This window comes from Leiobunum rupestre, chromosome 1 (assembly GCF_980474605.1).
Source record: "Leiobunum rupestre chromosome 1, qqLeiRupe1.1.hap1, whole genome shotgun sequence".
In the NCBI taxonomy this organism is placed as follows: domain Eukaryota; kingdom Metazoa; phylum Arthropoda; class Arachnida; order Opiliones; family Sclerosomatidae; genus Leiobunum; species Leiobunum rupestre.
The window spans coordinates 55,285,793-55,304,652 of NC_143384.1; the positions used below are offsets into that span (position 1 = coordinate 55,285,793).

At 35.8% G+C, this 18,860-nt stretch overlaps 1 protein-coding gene across 2 annotated transcripts; it reads left to right on the forward strand.

The window, feature by feature from the left end:
• Positions 1–7,369: 7,369 nt before the first annotated feature.
• LOC149963293 (polyubiquitin-B-like) lies at positions 7,370–8,257 on the forward strand. 2 transcript variants are annotated; one of them, XM_090170545.1, is made up of 2 exons: positions 7,370–7,458; positions 7,527–8,257. In XM_090170545.1, exons 1-2 carry the CDS (start codon positions 7,441–7,443, stop codon positions 8,214–8,216), a joined length of 708 nt encoding a protein of 235 aa, XP_090026671.1. In that variant the 5' UTR covers positions 7,370–7,440; the 3' UTR covers positions 8,217–8,257. The 2 variants fall into 2 exon arrangements, with proteins under 2 accessions (XP_090026671.1, XP_090026672.1); XM_090170546.1 differs by lacking the exon at positions 7,370–7,458 and having other exon boundaries at positions 7,521–8,257.
• The last annotated feature ends 10,603 nt before the right edge of the window (positions 8,258–18,860 follow it).

Here is an 18,860-nt window from a genome sequence, read left to right on the forward strand (position 1 = left end):
CTTCATACTTAAGACCTTTTCACACGAGCCAACTTTTTAAATCAAAATGCTGAGTCAGCAAAAATGGATCAGTGATCCATTTTTTTCTCGCGTACATTTTTGGTGGATCAACTCATCGAACTTTTATTCACACGAACCAACTAGTTGACTCAACTCAAGTTCACTCATCTATTTGGATCAAAAAGTTGGCTAGTGTGAAAAGGCCTTTAGTCAAAAGTGGGAAAGAACTTCATACCTTTAATAGTTCATTTATAGCTCATATAAGGGGGGGGGGGTTTACCCCCCCTTGAGGGTGCCCATGACCCTTATGGAGAGCACTAATACAACACCGGTATTCAAATTCTATCATTAATGAAATCATATAATTGTGTTACGTATAAGGGATTTATATTATCAATAAACAGAAATCAATACCTTATTTCGAAAACAAACGAAATGTAATAATCTTTCGAAAAATATTAGTGGTTTTCGCTATTTTCTGATGCACTGTTAATGTTATTGAGCACACGCGTTTTTTATTTTTGAAAGGAGCGCACGAAATCACGCCACTCTCCTCTAATATAATTTTATACACTTATTTAACCTTAACAAAAACTAGAACGGTAGGAATTAGGAAATTTGTTGTTTAACCTGGTCAAAGGACCGAAATTGTCCATTTCCAAATTTCCCTAGCTCCTATAGTTTGTCCAGTATCAGTAGTCGAAGTTCGACTAAACTTAGTATAGTCTTTTTGTTAAAATTTAACGGTATATTGGTTCGCCTTGTAGTCTCATGCGTCGCGGGTTCATCTTATTATACGATGAATTTTCGTACGTGGAATTACTTGTAAATATTTTCCATAAGAAATGGTAAAATATAAAGAAAATATTTACGAATAATTCCATCGAATAATGAGATAAAATGAATAAAAAAAAGTAAAGTAGTTTGGATTTTAAATATGGCAAAGCTAATATGTCAGTTAACCTGAACTCACGAGCACGAGGCTACAACGCGAACCAATTATATATAACGTTAATTTTTTAAACAAAAAGACTATAATAAGTTTCGTCCTGCTTTGACCACTGATACTGGACAAGCTATAGGAACTAGCATGAACTAGGAAAAATTGGAACTTGACAATTTTGGTCCTTTGACCAGGCTTAACAGCATATTTAAATTTCGTATCAATATTAAAGTCAATTTTCATAACTAAATATTTGTTTTAAGTGCTATAACATATATATTTTAGAAATCTGGACATAAAAATTTATCTTATGATATACCCTTAATTACAAAATTCGAAATGTGTTCAAGCTGACCCGAAAGCTAGTAAATATCATGGGTCTTCAACCATTTGATCAATACACTATAAATTTATTCATATTCGATATTTGGGCACTTCAATCGCTCTGAGGAATACACATTGCTACTTTCTATTTCTTATTGTTAATTATGCAATTGGTGTACATTAATTTAAATTTTTTTACTGAAAATTAAACATTTGTTTTGTGTACATTTCAAATATTTTATTGAAAATAAAACATTTGGTTTATGTACACTTTTTTTTATCTGTAATCAGGTCATATACTGACAAGACCATAGAAATCTTATACTCTTACCTAGAATGCTCCAGTCTACGGGAGAACCTGACGCCAAGACATTTTGTAACAACGACTAATGATTATATAGTCTTTGCTTAAGCTTCAGCCAATCAGCGGCCATTCATTGATTACGGCAAGCCGCTAGCACCATAGCATGGCGGTTAAAAATAGTAGAAGCTCAGACGATTCTTACAGGATCCATCCGAGGCTTTTGCTGGAATTTTTTCACATGAACCACTTCAATGTTTTTGGATTTTTATTTAATTATAGTGGTAAGATTTTTTGAACTTTTAGTTTTGTTTTCATATTTACTTATTATAAGGAATATTTAAATGTCATTGTGAGGAAGATAAATAAGATTTCGTTTAGGTTCGCTTTGAAAATATTTAAGCCTAGGCCAGACATAGGCCCAACTTTTAAAATAGCATGCAATGGGAATGGCAGTTTTGGCACGGTTTATAGAATCTACACAGGTTGAAGCACCCTGTACCTTCGTACATGCTAGCGATTAGGTCCCCTTATTTTCTATTGCCTGCCAACCCTGTTAGAAATTATTTTGAAATATAAATACAGCACCTGTTCTTTTTAATTAAATTTATACATTTAAAATTTTAATTTAAAACCAAGATTATAGAGAAAAAAAATCCACGTGTCTATCTACGCTAAGGCCTAATAATAATATCATATTTTTAACAGGAAGCTTAAAACACATTCCAAAAAATATTTTGAAAATTATAAGGTGTTTTAGGATTAAATAATATGAAAAATAAAGAATTGGTATATATTTACCTTAGTTAAATATGAACTTCAGAAAACCTTCCATGAGTTGGAGCTTGGATTAAGAATTTCTTAATCCAAGGTAGGAGTCCCGAAGCATTCAGTAAAATTAAATCACTAGTTTTCGCCAGATGACGCTTTCGGCGCCTTAGCCTAATTTCAAACTTCTAATAGCGTTTTCCATTGGGAACCTCCAAGTGTGATCTGGATTTGTTGAATGACGTCACTGCTCTCTGTAGGAGGCGCTCGGAGGATTCGGCGATTCGCCCTGGTAGCTCCCAATGAAATACGAAACGTTTTCGGAGCACTCTTTTGTTTCCCTCCGACTCTTGAGTTGGGGCAGCTTGGAGCACTCCGGGAGCACTCCGGGAGGGAGTACCTTGGTCAATGGAAGACGATCCTCCCTCTCGGAGTTGCCCCCTTTTTCCCAATGGAATACGATTTTGATTTTGGAGCACTCTGGGAGTGCTCGGAGGTTCCCAATGGAAAACGCTATAAGTGGACCCTCCCATATCCCAAGCGCCCCAACCTGTGTAGATTCTATAAACCGTGGTTTTGGGAGAAGCAGTGACTAAAGGTCCTTAGTATTGACCTTTGTATTTAAAGGTTATTTCACATTTAAAGTAAGTAATATTATATTTATTATTATGTTTGTAGAAACTTAGATAAACAAAAACCTTATGAAAGAGTAATTATATCCCAGAAACAATACATTACACTAAAGAATGACACTTATGACGAATTGACGACAGTCATTGAATTAAACAACAACAATCATACTGATAATTAGCTTGTCTTATTTTTCAAAACTTTACCTTCTATTAATAATATGCTTTTTCTCTTAGAAGCTTAGCCAAGATAAATGTCTCGCACTCTGCTTAAATTCAACATTCCACTGTTAAACAACATAAGAGATAGTTCTCAACGAATACCGATATTTACAATGCTAAATAAAGTGTTTTTAAAAAACGGATATAGCCGTAATTATAGTCCTGAGTTGTTGTTCCACTAGGCTCACTGAACTTCCTGAAGTAACTTTTACCAAATCACCCGCTGTTTTTCAACATTTCAAATTGCCCCGAGGCTTAAGAAAACCCAAACTTTTACCTGTACAACGACACATTATCGTCCATCGCAAATCGTTTTCTACATGTGGAAATGAAACATCGAGGAGCCATAACAACAAACAACGCAATAGTTATCCAAAACGTTTGCATATAAGAAAAAAAACAGTCTACCATGTTTAAAAACTACATTAAACTCGATTGACGTGGGCCAATCAAATGCTGGTTCTTAAGGTGATGTAATCTAAAATCGAATTATTATTTTCAGTAACTCAAACTAGATGGCAACGAGTCGTTGCCGTAGTCACTCTTTGAATCGTGATTGGCTGATAATGACGAAACCTCCGAAAATGTAATTGGCCCATTTTGTATTTATACGGAATCATTATATCATATGTAACATAATTACTCATAAGTATGCCACTAGGTCTATTTCTTCACTAACGGTTTGTTTCACAGATATTGCGTCATCCGTACCCTACGTAGTATTTGATGTAATATTTGACGTCATCGAATCTCAAATGCCGATCATGCCGTCGCCCAATTAGCTCTACGTCTGATAAACCGAGGGCCATTATTTTAGTAAACAAACCGGTTTGTACAACCAAGGCTTAGGAGCTAACATGTACTACTAGGGTGGTTCAAAAAAATGCACATATCGAAATGTTTTGGTGCACATGGATTTTCTTGTTCATTTTGATGAGAACATGACCCACGAAAAATTTTAAGTAAATTCATTAATATATAGGACTGCCTCAACGAGGTAAAGTTTTACCACTATGAACTAACCCATTTATAAGCAAAAATCAGTTATGTCACTCAAATACTTAACTCGAACGAAAAATTTAATATTTATTACTTATTTAAGTTTTTAAAAGTTTTATTATAGAAATAAGTACCGGTACACAATAAAATATTTGCCAGAAAGCCCCACTAAACCAAGTCATAACTGCTGAAAATCACAAGTTAGGACCTGGTTTTGTGGGGATTTCTGCCAATTATTTTATTGTGTACCGGTACTTATTACTATAATAAACCCTGTGTAAACTTAAGTAAGTAATACATATTAAATATTTCGTTCAGTTTAAGTATTTGAGTGACATAATTATTTTTTGCTTATAAATGGGTTCGTTTATAATTGTAAAACTTTAGCTCGTTGAGGCAGTCCTAAATATTGATGAATTTACGTAAAATTTTTCCTGGGTCATTTTCCCACCAAAATGAACAAGAAAATCAATGTGCACCAAAACATTTCGATATTTGCATTTTTTTAAACACCCTAATGTACTACAATATAGTGTCAAGTTCTGTCAATGTGAATAATTTGCAAATTAATGAAGTTATCAGAGACTCACGTTCCAAAATAAATAAATAAATTCAGGTTGAGCTTTTCTGGCGCATCTACAACGTTGGAGTCTATGCAGATTCTTTGGAGCCTAGGCCTAACTCTTCTAGGCTTGATATGGGTTTTTATAACGCTGGTGGAATATCCCACTTCGACGACTTGTTCCATTTTCGGAAAGCGATCACTTATTGGTCATTTTCCCCAACCTTTTATTTTTCTAAATTACTCATTATTTAACTTCATCCGCACAAACCGAGCTAGTTTATAAATTTCAATAAAGCTACCTTGGGCTGACTTAAATTCCGACGCAAAAAATTCCTTCTCAATTTAGAGGTTTTCCATTGGCTTAAATAAATATGTTAGTAGCCAATAGTGTGACTCCCAAAATTACTAGGATGAATAAAAAGGTTAAAATCTAACGTAGTCCACCTTTTTACTGGTTCGTGGTGAAACAAACCGTTAGTGAAAATTTTTGAATGTAATAAAGGTGCAGTGGTATACTTATGAGTAATTATGTTACATATGATTATATGTTATAAGATTTCTATGGACAAGACAGTCCCGAATGGTCTTGTCAAATGAGTTGAGATTATTTTATCTAGAGGTATAGTTCAAATTTGATCATCGGGCAACAAACATTTTGTTCAAATCGGAAACTTTATCATATGTCAGTGGCGCCTTCTAATAGTCCTCTAAAATAGAAAAATCATACCTGGTACCACTAAAAAAGACTAGAAGATAGTGTTGTTAATTTTACGGAAAAATAAAATGCGGAAAATTTTAAGCAAATCGGAAAAATAAAAAATTGAACCATAAATTACTTTTTAAAGGTTTTTAATGTTTTTAACTTTTTACTGATATAAAATGTTTAATATCAGTAAACATACTACAAAACATTAATAGTGTTACGTTGTTAATCAGTTTAAACTAGTCTAGAGCTAGGTTTAGTTTTACTTTTAGATTCGAAAAAATAAGGCGAAAAGGCTGCCTTATTTAAATTTGCAAACAATATATTAGATTTATCATGGAATGAAAACTTTTTTATTTTTTTCGAAAAAATAGGGAAAATTTTCCGGAAAAAAGGCCTCGGTCATTTTCCGCTCACAATTTTCCGACTTACAATACTACTAGAAGACTTTCATCAGTAATTTTGCATGTAGCCTTTTGACTTAACATAGGACCAAGTAAGCTGATAGATTTTCGTCTGTTGAGCAGACACTTTGTGTTACATATTTTGATTACATAAATATGAATGTTTCTTGGGTTTTGGAGTGCTCGGGAATTTTTGGCCTGAAAAGGAGGATCTTAACGCCGTGAAAGAAAAATTGCATTTTCGGGAATCGCGATCTAGCATCAATACTTGGCGCTTCGGTGTCCGCGCGGTCATAGCTCTGGAATCACAATTTAAAAAAGAAAAACTCTTTATCAGAAAATAAAAAAAGATTACTATCAGTTAGGAATTTGTCCCCGATTTTGATATGTAACTCTTGGTCGTTAGTTAATTGTTTCACAAACTCAGTTAGTCCATTCTGTGCTCTACCACTGACGACCAAGCTACGTACATTTCTGAGCTCCGAAATAAATCTGTTGATACGTTGCCCACGATTACTTTTTAAGGTAAATACGCATTTTCTTTACTTACCTACGTATTATCTATACTTTGTCCCTTGTCCATTTACCAAAAATCGATTAGATATTCCTTAGAATATACTATTTATTTTGGCTTTGTGTGTTTGACTTTATTAATCTAAGGTGCTATATTTTAATGGAAAGTTTCGGGTACAAAAAAGTCTTCGCGTTTTAAGCCTTGGTCTATCAAACCTTTGTAATCGAAACATAAAGGCTCTACAAACGTCGTTGATAACTAAAAAAATATAACAACGTCGCAAACGAACTTGTCGCTGACAATGTGAGTGTAGCTTCCTTAGACAGCTAATTTTCTTTGAGATCAAGATTTAAATAAAATTAAGACTTTTCACAATAAAAAAAGTACTCTTTATTTCGTCGAAATAATTAATAATAACAAATTATTGAATCGGAATGTAAATAATAGAATAAAATAAACACTCGCTTTGTTTATGACTGTCATTACTCGAGATCAAAGACGTTTTTTCATTGGTCTTTATCACCTTCAACGTACCTGGCAGTCATTTTGCAAATAAAGAGAAATTTTTAGATTGTCTTGAATATGGACTTGGTAGTATGACGTCACTCCGTACCCTTGGATATGGCCGCCATGATGGCATGCTTCATTTCCCATTGGAAAAAGCATGGGAGACGTATTATCAACGTCATTCTGGCAAGTCCCTCTAATTGAATTATAGTGACTCATATATATGTAAACGAATTTCATTCGCGACCGAAAAAAATTGCTACACCCTCTTTTGGTTGCCGTTGAAAACTACATAGCGTATTATAAAACGCTATTAGCGTTTGCCATCCTGTAGTGTAAGGATTTACGTTATATTGGATAGAAGCCATAAAATTAGCGTTTTATTATAATTTTACACAGTTTTGTTTCCTCCAGAGCAATTAAAACTCCCAGATTTAGGCATTTTTGTCTGAATTGAAAATAGCATAGATAGAACATAGGCGCTTTCTTGGAAGACAGTGACACCGCAGCGCCACCCATACTCGTTTCGGTCGCAAATAGGGCCTTTAATTTGTGGATATAATGGAAATTAAGTTGATGGTGCAATTTAGTTAGCTGAGAGGGATATTTGTAACTTCTTTTGCGTATTTTTTTTAATCTAGATGCAGATCTTCGTGAAAACATTGAGCGGAAGGACTATAGTCCTTGAAGTGGAACCCATCGATACTATTGATATTGTGAAGTTAAAAATAGAAGACAAGGAGGGAATTCCGCCCGAGCAACAGCGGCTGATCTTCGCTGGGAAACAACTGGAATGTGGTCGCACTTTATCCGAATACAACACTCAGAAAGAGTCTACGCTTCATTTGGTCCTCAGATTGAGAGGCGGAATGTGGATCTTGGTGAAAGCCTTTGGACCTGGTTTTGGAGTGAGCCTTTCCCTAGAAGTTGAACCGAATGATACCATAAAAAATGTCAAAGAACGAATTGAAGAACGAGCGGGAAAACCTGTAGATCAACAGAGGCTCATTTTCGCAGGAAAACAACTGAAAGATGATCGAACCGTGAGAGACAGTAACATCCAGGAAGACTCCACCCTTCATTTAGTCGTCAAATTGAAAGGTGGAATTCGTATCCATGTGAAAACCTTAACTGGAAGAAACATTACTGTAGAAGTTAAATCGAATTGCTCCGTAGATAATCTCAAAGCTCGGATCGAAGAGCTTGAAGGACTCCCAGCCGATAATCAGAGGCTTTTATTTGCTGGAAGACAACTAGAAAGTGGTCTAAACTTGTCAGACTATAACATCCAGGACGAGTGTACTGTACTCCTAGCTTACCGTCTTCGCGGTTGTTAAATATGTAAAAAGTCTTGACTTAAATAAACGCATTTATCTTATAGCTAGTACTGTTCTACACCGACTTCTTAATTTAAACAAGGGTGCCAATTTTCCGAATTTAAAAATCGTTTCTTCTAACGATAAAGTTTAGCCGACCAAATCTGACTGAATTTTCAATTTACAGAGGTTTAAAAATTCTGATACGTAAGACCCAAAAGTGTGTCAGCCCTATCGCGGCGCCTTAGGAAATATCTATCGAGTGCTAGTTTCATCGTCGACTGCAAATCCAACTAGATGGCTATGTATTGGAAGCATTCTATAAAGTTGGTCTTTGGGCTAATTTGTCTTGGCGCGAATTTCTCTTCTCTTTACTCGCGCATAGAAATACGTTTTTGCGCTGGAGTGGCTAAATTTTTAAATTTTGAGAACTTATTCTTTACCCTCTCTCTAACACTCGCGACAAGCAGCGCTGTCAGTGGGAAATTTTACGATCTGGCACACTTTTGGGATTATGTCGGTTTTTTTTACCAGCGGTAGGCACAAGTAGGCACGTGCTTACGTGGAAAAATATCGGACCTTTTTGAGGCCTCCATTTTTTTTAAATTTGCCTCTTATGTGCTTCAAATATTTGCACCATTTACATGCAAATTAATGCATTAGACGGTTTTCGTATTTACGAAAATGAAAAATCTTTTAATTATTTTTAGAATGTACATAATGTATTTGTACATAATTATTCCTTATGGGCCCACCCCTTCCTTGAAAGTTTTATTTCTGTAGTGAATTTGTTTACATCGTTGGAGAGACACTCGCTACGCGCTCCCTAAAATCAATTGAAGTACCGTATTTCAAACGAGGAGCTAACCACTTCCTCAAATTCTATACACCGATTACAGCCTTTGGTAGTGCTCAATCTGTAATTGGTTACTTAATCACTTTAGTACAGTCACAGCTACAGGCTTGTACACTGATTACAGACTAGCCGAGAAGCCCTACTTCCCCGTTTACCCTTGCGATAATTTCTGTTCGGTACCCTATTCCCCATAGTCGAACCACCCCTGTTAGCCCCCTACCCATTTTCCCCATGCTAGAATTTCCGTGGTACCCTTTTCCCCATAGTTGAACACCCCAGTAAGCCCCTCTACCCCTTTTTCCCATGCTAGAATTTACGTGGTACTCTTTTCCCCATAGTTGAACCACCCTAGTAAGCCCTCCCCTTCCCCCACGTTAGACCGCCGGGAAAATCCCCGACGAAAGGGCCAACGTGACCTAGTACTAAGGCGAAACGCAAGGACGGAGAAAATTCTTTCGGCGATGCCACGTTAGACCACCCGTCGGTCGTTACACCGTTACATAATGGTTAAAAACAGATAACGCGAGGAAGCTGCTGACAAGTGAGTGTCGCGGGTATGTTTCCCGATTAAGTAGCTTCAGCAACTTGACTTAAATTGTGGTTTTAGATGAAGTATTAGGTGTTACAAATTATCTAAAGTCGTTTTAACGAAATATGGTAGACTTAATTTGGAATGATGCTCAAAGTAGACAGGATCCTCCTTGATTAACGTCATTGACTGACTGCTTTAATAATTTAATGGCAATACAAGATGGCTTTGACTCTTGAGGATCTTTTCAAATACTACATAATTATTTTACGCACTCCAGTGGCATTTACTATATCCGAAAAAAGTGTCAATTATCTCAACAGTATTATAATACGTTCGTGGACAACAATGGGGGAGGAAAGGCTATGAAGCCTAGTCACTTTTTCGATTAAGCGTGATCTATCAAACTACCTAGGAGACAAGTGCCTCAATTAGTAGCTGACGAATTAAAAGCTAATCGAAGAGTGGCAATCTTAAATTTTAAATAAATTCGGTAAAATATAATTTTAAATGATTTATTGAATAATTAATTTTTCTAAAATATTTAAATAAAATATTTTTACCAGTTAAATCAAGGATCCTTTATGTTAGGATATAGGCTCCTTGGTTAAATGTCAACACAAATTACAAATAAATTCTTGATGAGAGGGCCTCTTAATCACGCAGTGCGTACTCGCGAAAAATTCCTGGCGGGGCTACTGGTGGTCGTCCTCACAAGGCCATCCATATTCTCTGCCTCCCAGACACCAGCCATTATAGGAGTACGCCACTAGGACCGGCTTTGGAGGACGAACGAATTTATCATTTCTTTCAGGAGGTTTAACAAAATCTAAGTGGGATGGACGTTAGTTACTATAAAAAAAGGCGTAAAGTGTTTTATCAGAAGGTTTCTGATTTTTCTTCAAGGTCATTTCTGTGTTACCATGAATGTATTAATTTTAGCCTGGAATAACAAGCTATATCATTACAATTTGTACCATCTTGAACTAAGATGGGTGGTGCCTTTCTGGGTTTAAGTAATTGGAACTATCAAAGTTTAAAAACGTTACCCATCAAAATAATTTTTGATTTGGTGGAGCGTGACTAGAGGTCGGCGTTCGATTAACTTTTATCCATGGATAAAATAAGTTCGGCGATATTTAAATAATATTTATTTAAATAACCAATATTTGAATGATAATTGTAAAATGTTTAAATAATCGAAAGTGGATAAGCCTATTATTTAAACAAAACAAACAAATATTTAAATAAATACCATTTTAATTCAAATAAATGCTTGGTTGCGTAAAAAACATAATTAAATAAGTGAAAATTATATACTTTTTACCAACTTTTGTTAAATAAATCGGAAATTTTGTGGATAATGAATAAACAATTCTGAGCACTAAGCGTGACCAACGTCATAATATCGAAGCTCCTCCCATCCTAGCTACTTAGGTCCAACCATTGAGTTGGGAATATTAATCTAGAGATCCAATCCAATCTGCTCCCCGCGAAACAAGTTTTTGAAAAATACGAATGTGCCGTCTGCTCTAAAATGACGAGCAAACGTTATCATATGACCCGTGGCGCCATCCATTATTTTGAAGAAAAAAATCTTTTTGCTTGAAAACGCGTCTTATTTGAAGGAACCATTGAGAGATAGACGGCGCCACGGGTAGAATGATAACGTTTTCTCGTTATTTGGGACGCCGATGGGAGCAGACGACAGTATTCTTATTTTTAAAAACTTGTTTCGCGAAATACTGAAATCCGACGTTTTGATTGGACCTCTAGATTAATATTCCCAACTCAATGGGTCCAACTACCTAATGCAGTTCGATATTCATTGTTGAAATTGATACATTCACGGTGTTACTAAAGATACCGGGGATGGTGACGTCTACAAAGTTCTAAAAGAAGTTATTTCAATACAGGAAACTGGAAGTAAAACAATTTATTTTGGAAACTAATTCTAAATTATTTGTAAAAACAGTTAACACCAAATGCAGACTTAGCGCCACCAACCAAACTTAATATACCGAGTCGTAGAACTGGCGCGTGATAGTTGGTTTTGAAAGTTGATTATTTTGTTATCGCTGCAGTGGCTAATCTTTTTAATTAAGCTTATTTAAATTTAATAACAGTTTTACGGCATGTTTTTCAGAATGAAAACAATCAATAACTTTGAAACTAAATTGATTCTTTTTTTAATATTTATAATATAAATGAAATATGAAATACTATTCCGAAAAACACTAAAAAACGAATTCGAGTAAGTCGAGATAAGGTACCGCGTAGCAGTGGCCGACTGGCCATAGACTGGGCCTAACCGATAGCAGGTGGGCCCCATGATAAATTTGGTCAGTGGGACACCTTAAACCTTCAACAATATGTCAACATTATAGTAGCTTCAAAATATAATAGAAGTCCCAAAACTTTCAATATTAAATTATATTTTTACTGAATAAAACTAAAAATTAATATTTTATTTATAAAAAAAGTTCCAATGACATCGTCGGGGTGCCGAGGCGCTGGCGGTTCAGCGTGGATTCATTTTCAAAACAATTTTAACAATTTTTAACACATTTTTAAAAAGTTTGGCTAAGCCCGAGTAGCTGTCGAAAGAAATTACGTAGTTGAACAGTACTAACAAGGAGAGTACCCGAGGTGTTTATTGCCGATTTAGTTCAAAGTCGGCCGTAATGTGAACCTATATGAGATATGAAATTTCCCAAAAGGGGACGTTGCACTACCCATTCGATTTGCCATGGCAACCGAAAATGTTTTTGACCACTTACAACCAAAATAAGATTTTTCTCTTATTTTACCCAAAATTTGTTACAAATTTACCCTAAAAATGTTTCAATTTACCCAAACTTGATGAAATTTACCTAAATGTGGTCCAAATTACACATTTCATAATTTTAAATTTTTTCAATTTTCGTGAAACCGAGAAAATCCCATGCTTTTTAAAATGGAGATTTTATTGTTTTAAGTGATCAAAAACATTTTCGGTTGCTATAGCAAAACTAATGGGTAGTGCAACGTCTCCTTTTGGGAAATTTCATATCTCATATAGGTCTACATTACGCCCGACTTTGAACAAAATCAGCAATAAACACTTCGGGTACTTTCCTTGTGAGTTACGTCTTATATTTGGCAGGGTCCCGCTGATTTAAGAGTAAATGTGTTTAACCTAATAATGGACCGCATTGTCCAGTCACTAGATTCACGTTTTTTACAACACAAAAAGTTGTATAAAGATTTATCTTGCTTGGACACAGCAAATTTTAATAATATTACAAAGAAGGGCCTAGAAGATGACGCCTTGGATGGTGTTAGGCTTTCTCCACGAATCAGTAAAGACAGATAAAGATGAAGTTATGTTAGAATTGCTTTCTTTTGCTTCGAATTTCGACGTATTAAAATTATTGCTTAATTGAAAAGGAATTGTTAGATGAATTGGATGTAGAAGCAATTATTGACAGATTCACACAGTCATCTAGTATATTCCAACGATTACTCAAAATATAGTGGAACATGAAACATGCTTTTAAACAACCGGTTAATAAGTAAAATTTCGGCATTTGTCTAAAATATAATAATAACAATTTATATAATTATGTTTACATTTAGTATCGACTGTATATTGCCTTTAATATGTTATCTGTAATTATTAACAAGTTGGCAAGCCAAAATATATCTCTCCTCGGAAGAATGGTCCCTAGTGGTATTAATTTCTCGACACGCCCCCAAAGATATCTCCGCAATTCAGAGTTATTTACGAAAAACGTATTCTCGGTTCAAACCCTGCCCGGTATAAAATTTTAATTTTAATTTAAATAATTGAGACGAAACAATCGAGTTTAATTTATTCAGAATATTATAAATTAAGTAGTTACAACAGTGAGTTAGACGAACTAGAACAACGCACAATTGAATTTAACCCTATTTACAGAATAATTTTATCAGTTAAATGTAATACGAAGCAAACTTTAATAAAAGAAATATCTACAGAAGGTATTTGTATTTTTATCGCTTACGATATAACAACACAGAAAACCTTCTTTAAACCACTTCACACGAAAAAATGAAAATTAAAGCCAACAATACCGCCCAAAAGCTCAACACAATCAAAATTAAAATACAACTAGCGGTATTAATTTCTCGAGGTGACCCTCAAAGTTATATCTCCCCAATTCAGAGTTATTTACTAATAACGTAATCCCGGTTCAATCCCGCCCGGTATAAAATTTTAATTTGAATTAAAATAATTGAGACGAAACAACCGAGATTAATTTATTCAGAATATTATAAATTAAGTAGTTACAACAATGAGTTAAGACGTACTAAAACAATGCACAATTGACTTTAACCCTATTTACGGTACAAGTTTAGCAGTTAAATATAATACGAAGCCAATTTTAATGAAAGAAATATCTACAGAGGGTATTTGTATTTTTGTCGCTTATCACGACCCGTTAACTTTCGGGAGTGATCATCTTGCATTTTATAACATTTTTTTGATTTTCTACCCTCAGTATGGCCATCTAGGGGCCGGCTAAAAATATCAATTGTATAAATGAATCGCGTCTATTCTGGCAGCCCCGTAATTCGTTTTTTCGAACCCTGAAAAGATAAAATAGTTTTTTTTATTTCCGTATATAAAGCCAAGTCAGCTTTATTTGGGAGACAGAGTATGAAACAGAATTAGTATGAAAACGAATTATTAGAAATATTATTGGAAAGATTATTATTTATTTTTGAGATTATGATGTTTGTCAGATTACAGTTTAATTAATACCTTGTTATAATTTTCATTAACGTTTAGTATTATTTATCAGGATGTTGCTATTTATTGAGTTATTGAGTTATAGTTTAATGTTTAAATTATGGTGTGTTATTCGGGTTAACCAAGGTAATCTTAGTACCGTGTGTCGGACGTTGTGTGTGTTGGCGAATGCCGAGTGACCATCATAATGGTGTTGTGTTTTGTGAAGAAGACTTTGTATATAGAAGATTGATAAGTACTTTTAATTTATTATTTTGGACGTTAACTGATTCATCCGTATAAAATAAACCAAGTCCTCCAGCCCAAAATTAAACTCTCTTGTAAATATCCGGAAACTCAACTATCCAGAACTGTTTAATTTCAATCTGTTACCGACCCATCAGGCCTTATAGCGACAGCCATATCCTTAAGTGCCTCTGCAATATTCCATACGATGTTAACAAGTACAATATTAAAGAGTTACTATTTTTGCATAACTACTATTGGTTTCATTTACCTACTACGTAACAATAACGACTCTACGGATCCCGAACAAATAAATTCGATACATACGGCACGGGGAAATAGTATTTAAATTTCCCTCGAGTTTAGTGCGTGGGTCAGATTCTCAAGGTTACATTTTGGAACTTTTTGAATCTTCCCTCCCTTCCAATCTCCACGACTCCCCTAAAACCCCCCTGAAAGTTATAGTGTCGTAATACGCTTACGAAATACTTGCCGCATAGTTAACGCTCATTTTATTTCAACGTTCGCCCGATCAAGATATCGTAGATATCTGGTAGTGGACGACTCGTAGACTGTCGGAACCATCCTGTTGACGTTGTGACACATACCGCATGAAAAAGACCAAAACCGTCCAATTTCCAATATCATATAATGACTCGCACACCCAGGATATCAATGACTGCATTAGGAATCGTAGATATCCAAATATCCACACCAACAAAAAACTTATTAACAAGAAGCGAAAAACTTACCATTCACAAAACACAGAAAGCCACTTGACTAAACGTATATCAATAAATGACCGTAGAGGGAATAGTTAGGGTTCTTTATAAATAAACACAAACGAACCCAATTGATGAACTGCATTAAACATCTTAATCAGCCGAGAAAATAAATTACGACCGAGTTGAAAACCAGACCAACCCAATATGTTGTTAATAAATGAATTATTAAGCTTGAAAACCAATACGCTAAACCTAATAGATAAGAATATACGACTGAAAAAACTAAATAAATTACAAAAAACTAACGGGTTCTACCCTTTATCTTATCTGCTGACTGCGCTAAAACAAGATTTGACCATTAAATTTTTTGAAAATGCGACGTATACACTTTGAAGGTTCCGTCAAAAATTATCCTTTCCCAAACGTAAAGGTTCTCAAAACATTAATACACAAAAAATAAGTAAAAAGGTCCCTCCAAAAAATGAACCATTTTGCGGAAGAAGTAAATAATTTTAAAAGAATAAAAGATAAAACAAATATACAACCGCAAAAATAAAACGTCAAATAATAGAAGAAAAAATCTTAAACTCCATTCATTAAAATAAAACGTCAAATAATAGAAGAAAAAAATCTTTAACTCCATTAATTAAAAAAACCTTAAACAAAAGTACCAAATTGAAATAAAGCAACTTATTATATTAAACAAGATTAAGTCTTTATAATTTTTTCGTAAAAAAACCACATTAGGCCTTCACAATTTCATTCGTAAAAAAATTCAAGACTTTGTTAACTATTATGCTTACAATGAGTGTCTTATTTGCAGTATAGCTTGAAGTTATCGTTGGTTCTGTGGTAGAGCGCTCGACTGCCTAACTGAACGGCCCGGGTTCGAAACCTGGGTGACGCATTTGTTTTTAATCAAATGAGAAATCGCTAAATTAGAATTTCTTCGATGCAATAATTTAAATCTTCCACGAAATCTTGCTCTATTTCAATTAAACCAAAATTGCATACTCTATTAAATACGCTTTCGATAAAGCTGAAGGTCTGATTTTCAATGAAACGTAATAAGTGTCGGTGGTTCTGTGGTAGAACGTCCGCCTGTCAAACAGGCGGTCTCGGGTTCGAAACCCGCCCGATGCGATCGCAAATTGATACTAAGACGAATACCGTGAACAATTGGTGGAAACCCTGCCATTGGATGTTGAGAGGTAGCATTACATTCAGCACTCGGTCCGTCCCAAAAGTCAATAAGAAAGAGTTGGAGAGATACCACCCGTACATACACACCACAAACTCAACACCCACAAACGTCATAACAATAACACAACATTACCACCCTACACATAAACATTACAATAGCGAAATATCCAAACCACTGAATTAAACCTGTCGTGACGGCGAGCGTTGACGAAAAAAAAACCACCAAACCAACCCCGACTGCAAATTAATCCGTTAACGCTCACCGTCCCACGGTGGTTTTGCAAACACGGTTTTTCGACTTTGTTCCCTAATTACTAGCAACTGCGAACGCAGAGATCTCGAGAAACTGCGTACGCAGGGATTACACTTTGCACCGAAAATGCGAACGCGTTCGCAGGCCTGACAGACCCACAGACCCACAGACAGACCCACCCACAGACCCACAGACAGACACGGTCGTTGTATAACCCCTCCTAGGGGACTTTGTCCCCTCGGAGAGGTAAAAACATTATATCGCTAAAACATTTCTTTTATAAATGGCGACGAACCAGCGACCTATGAGTTGCCGTTTCAAAGAGTATTCCAATTGAAGGGAACTGTTACAACTAGGTGATTTATAAAATGCTATGGCTTAATAAAAAATCGGGATATATTTTACGCGAGACAAGGGAACACCTATATTGTGGGCTTAGTAGTCCAAAAGAAAGAGGCGTTGGGACCGCAACCCACACGTCGCTGGTTTGATTCCAGCCTGAGGCATGCCCAGTGGTATTCCTTGATTTAATTAAAAATATTATAGCATTTATCCTTCTAGTTTTCGGCAGTAGCGTAGTTCGCACACAATTGAGTAAAAATAATGAAAGCGAAAAAATTATTAACATAAAACAATATTTCAGGGGGGAATGTTCCTTTTTCGGAGGGTGTCTCCCCCTGTCTACGCCCCTTTTGACCCCTGGCAGTCCACATTTTTAGACCCAGTCCGCCACTGCCGCGTAGCCTCTATTTCGTTTTACGGTGATCTATAGAGGTAGAACCGTACCAAAACGACTACCTTGTAACCTTGCATAATCAATCTCTTGTCCACTCTGATTCCGTGTCAGGCCGCTCAGCATAGAGGGGGTTGTCCCACCCTTGTTCATTTTGTTTGGCCCCAGCATAGTTTTTTATATAAACATCGTTAGGATTTGAATTGACAACATTTTCCCAGCATTAAACAAATTTGAATAGTCGAACTATAATTTGGATAATCATGGTCCAGTTATTACTTCCTTTAAGTGGGTGCAATGGCATTTTTTTTATTTTTTGGTTTAAGTTACGTTGTGAATTGTCACTTATGGAATTCAGGAACGTGTGTAATTAAGTAATTAAGGGTAGGGCGAAAAGTTAGGTTTTTGCCTAGTCAAATAGAAAAAGGTTGGTTTTTGGGTTCAAACAAAGTTCAAATAGAGAGGAGCATGCAGTGGCATAGCCAGATGGGTGGACCAAGGGGCAAGTCCACCCCCTACGCTACTGAGAGCATGGACGCCGGCAGAAATTATTTCAAGTCATATAGCGAACTCGCCCGATGAAATAAACAACCTTTAAACATACAACGATCCGATAAATCTTAGTAGGAATAGGGATATAAGTTTCCCGAAATTGATGTAACACACATTTCAAGTAACTGGATCACTCTTCTTCGTCACTGCACTCCCCAAAAAGTTCGACAGAAAAAAGAGGTATGGCTAAAGAAAGGGGGGGGGGGGGTGGAGCAATTTCCCCGTTTGCCCACCTCGGCGGGCGCCCATGGAAAAAAACCATTTCCCATTTTCAAAATGGTCATTGTGTCAACTCTAGAAAAAGTTGGTTTGCTTAGCTACCCTCTTACTCCATCCTTGAGTCCTCTGCTTGTATTAAAGGGGCCCCCGATAGCCTAGTGCCTAGAGGCCCCCAAGGGTCTTAATCCGGCATTGATCACATGTTTTGAGAAGCAGGAAGGTATGCGGGGCTTCAGCGGCCCTTCAGCCACTAATGAAAATATGAAATCATAGAAATCGGAGGAATAACTTCACCGATTTTTATAAAAGTTTGGTTGAGGGCCGATTAGAACCGTACCTTCAGCCTGTGCTTTTCGTTGGCCTCCGTACGGGCGAAATAGTCTGTTTTCAGTAAAACCATTTGGTTTTTAATAAAAAAATTTCAAAGCGGATAAAGGGAAAAATGCGGCGAAAAAATAGGAAACCGAAATGTATTAGCTCGCGAAACGATTCTAGTAGGCGTAACGGCGCTAGGCGCTAGCTTCTCGGACGTTGCGCCTATTATCTAACGTCAGCTACAGTCAAATTAAAAAGTCATAAATTAACTTATCAAAATA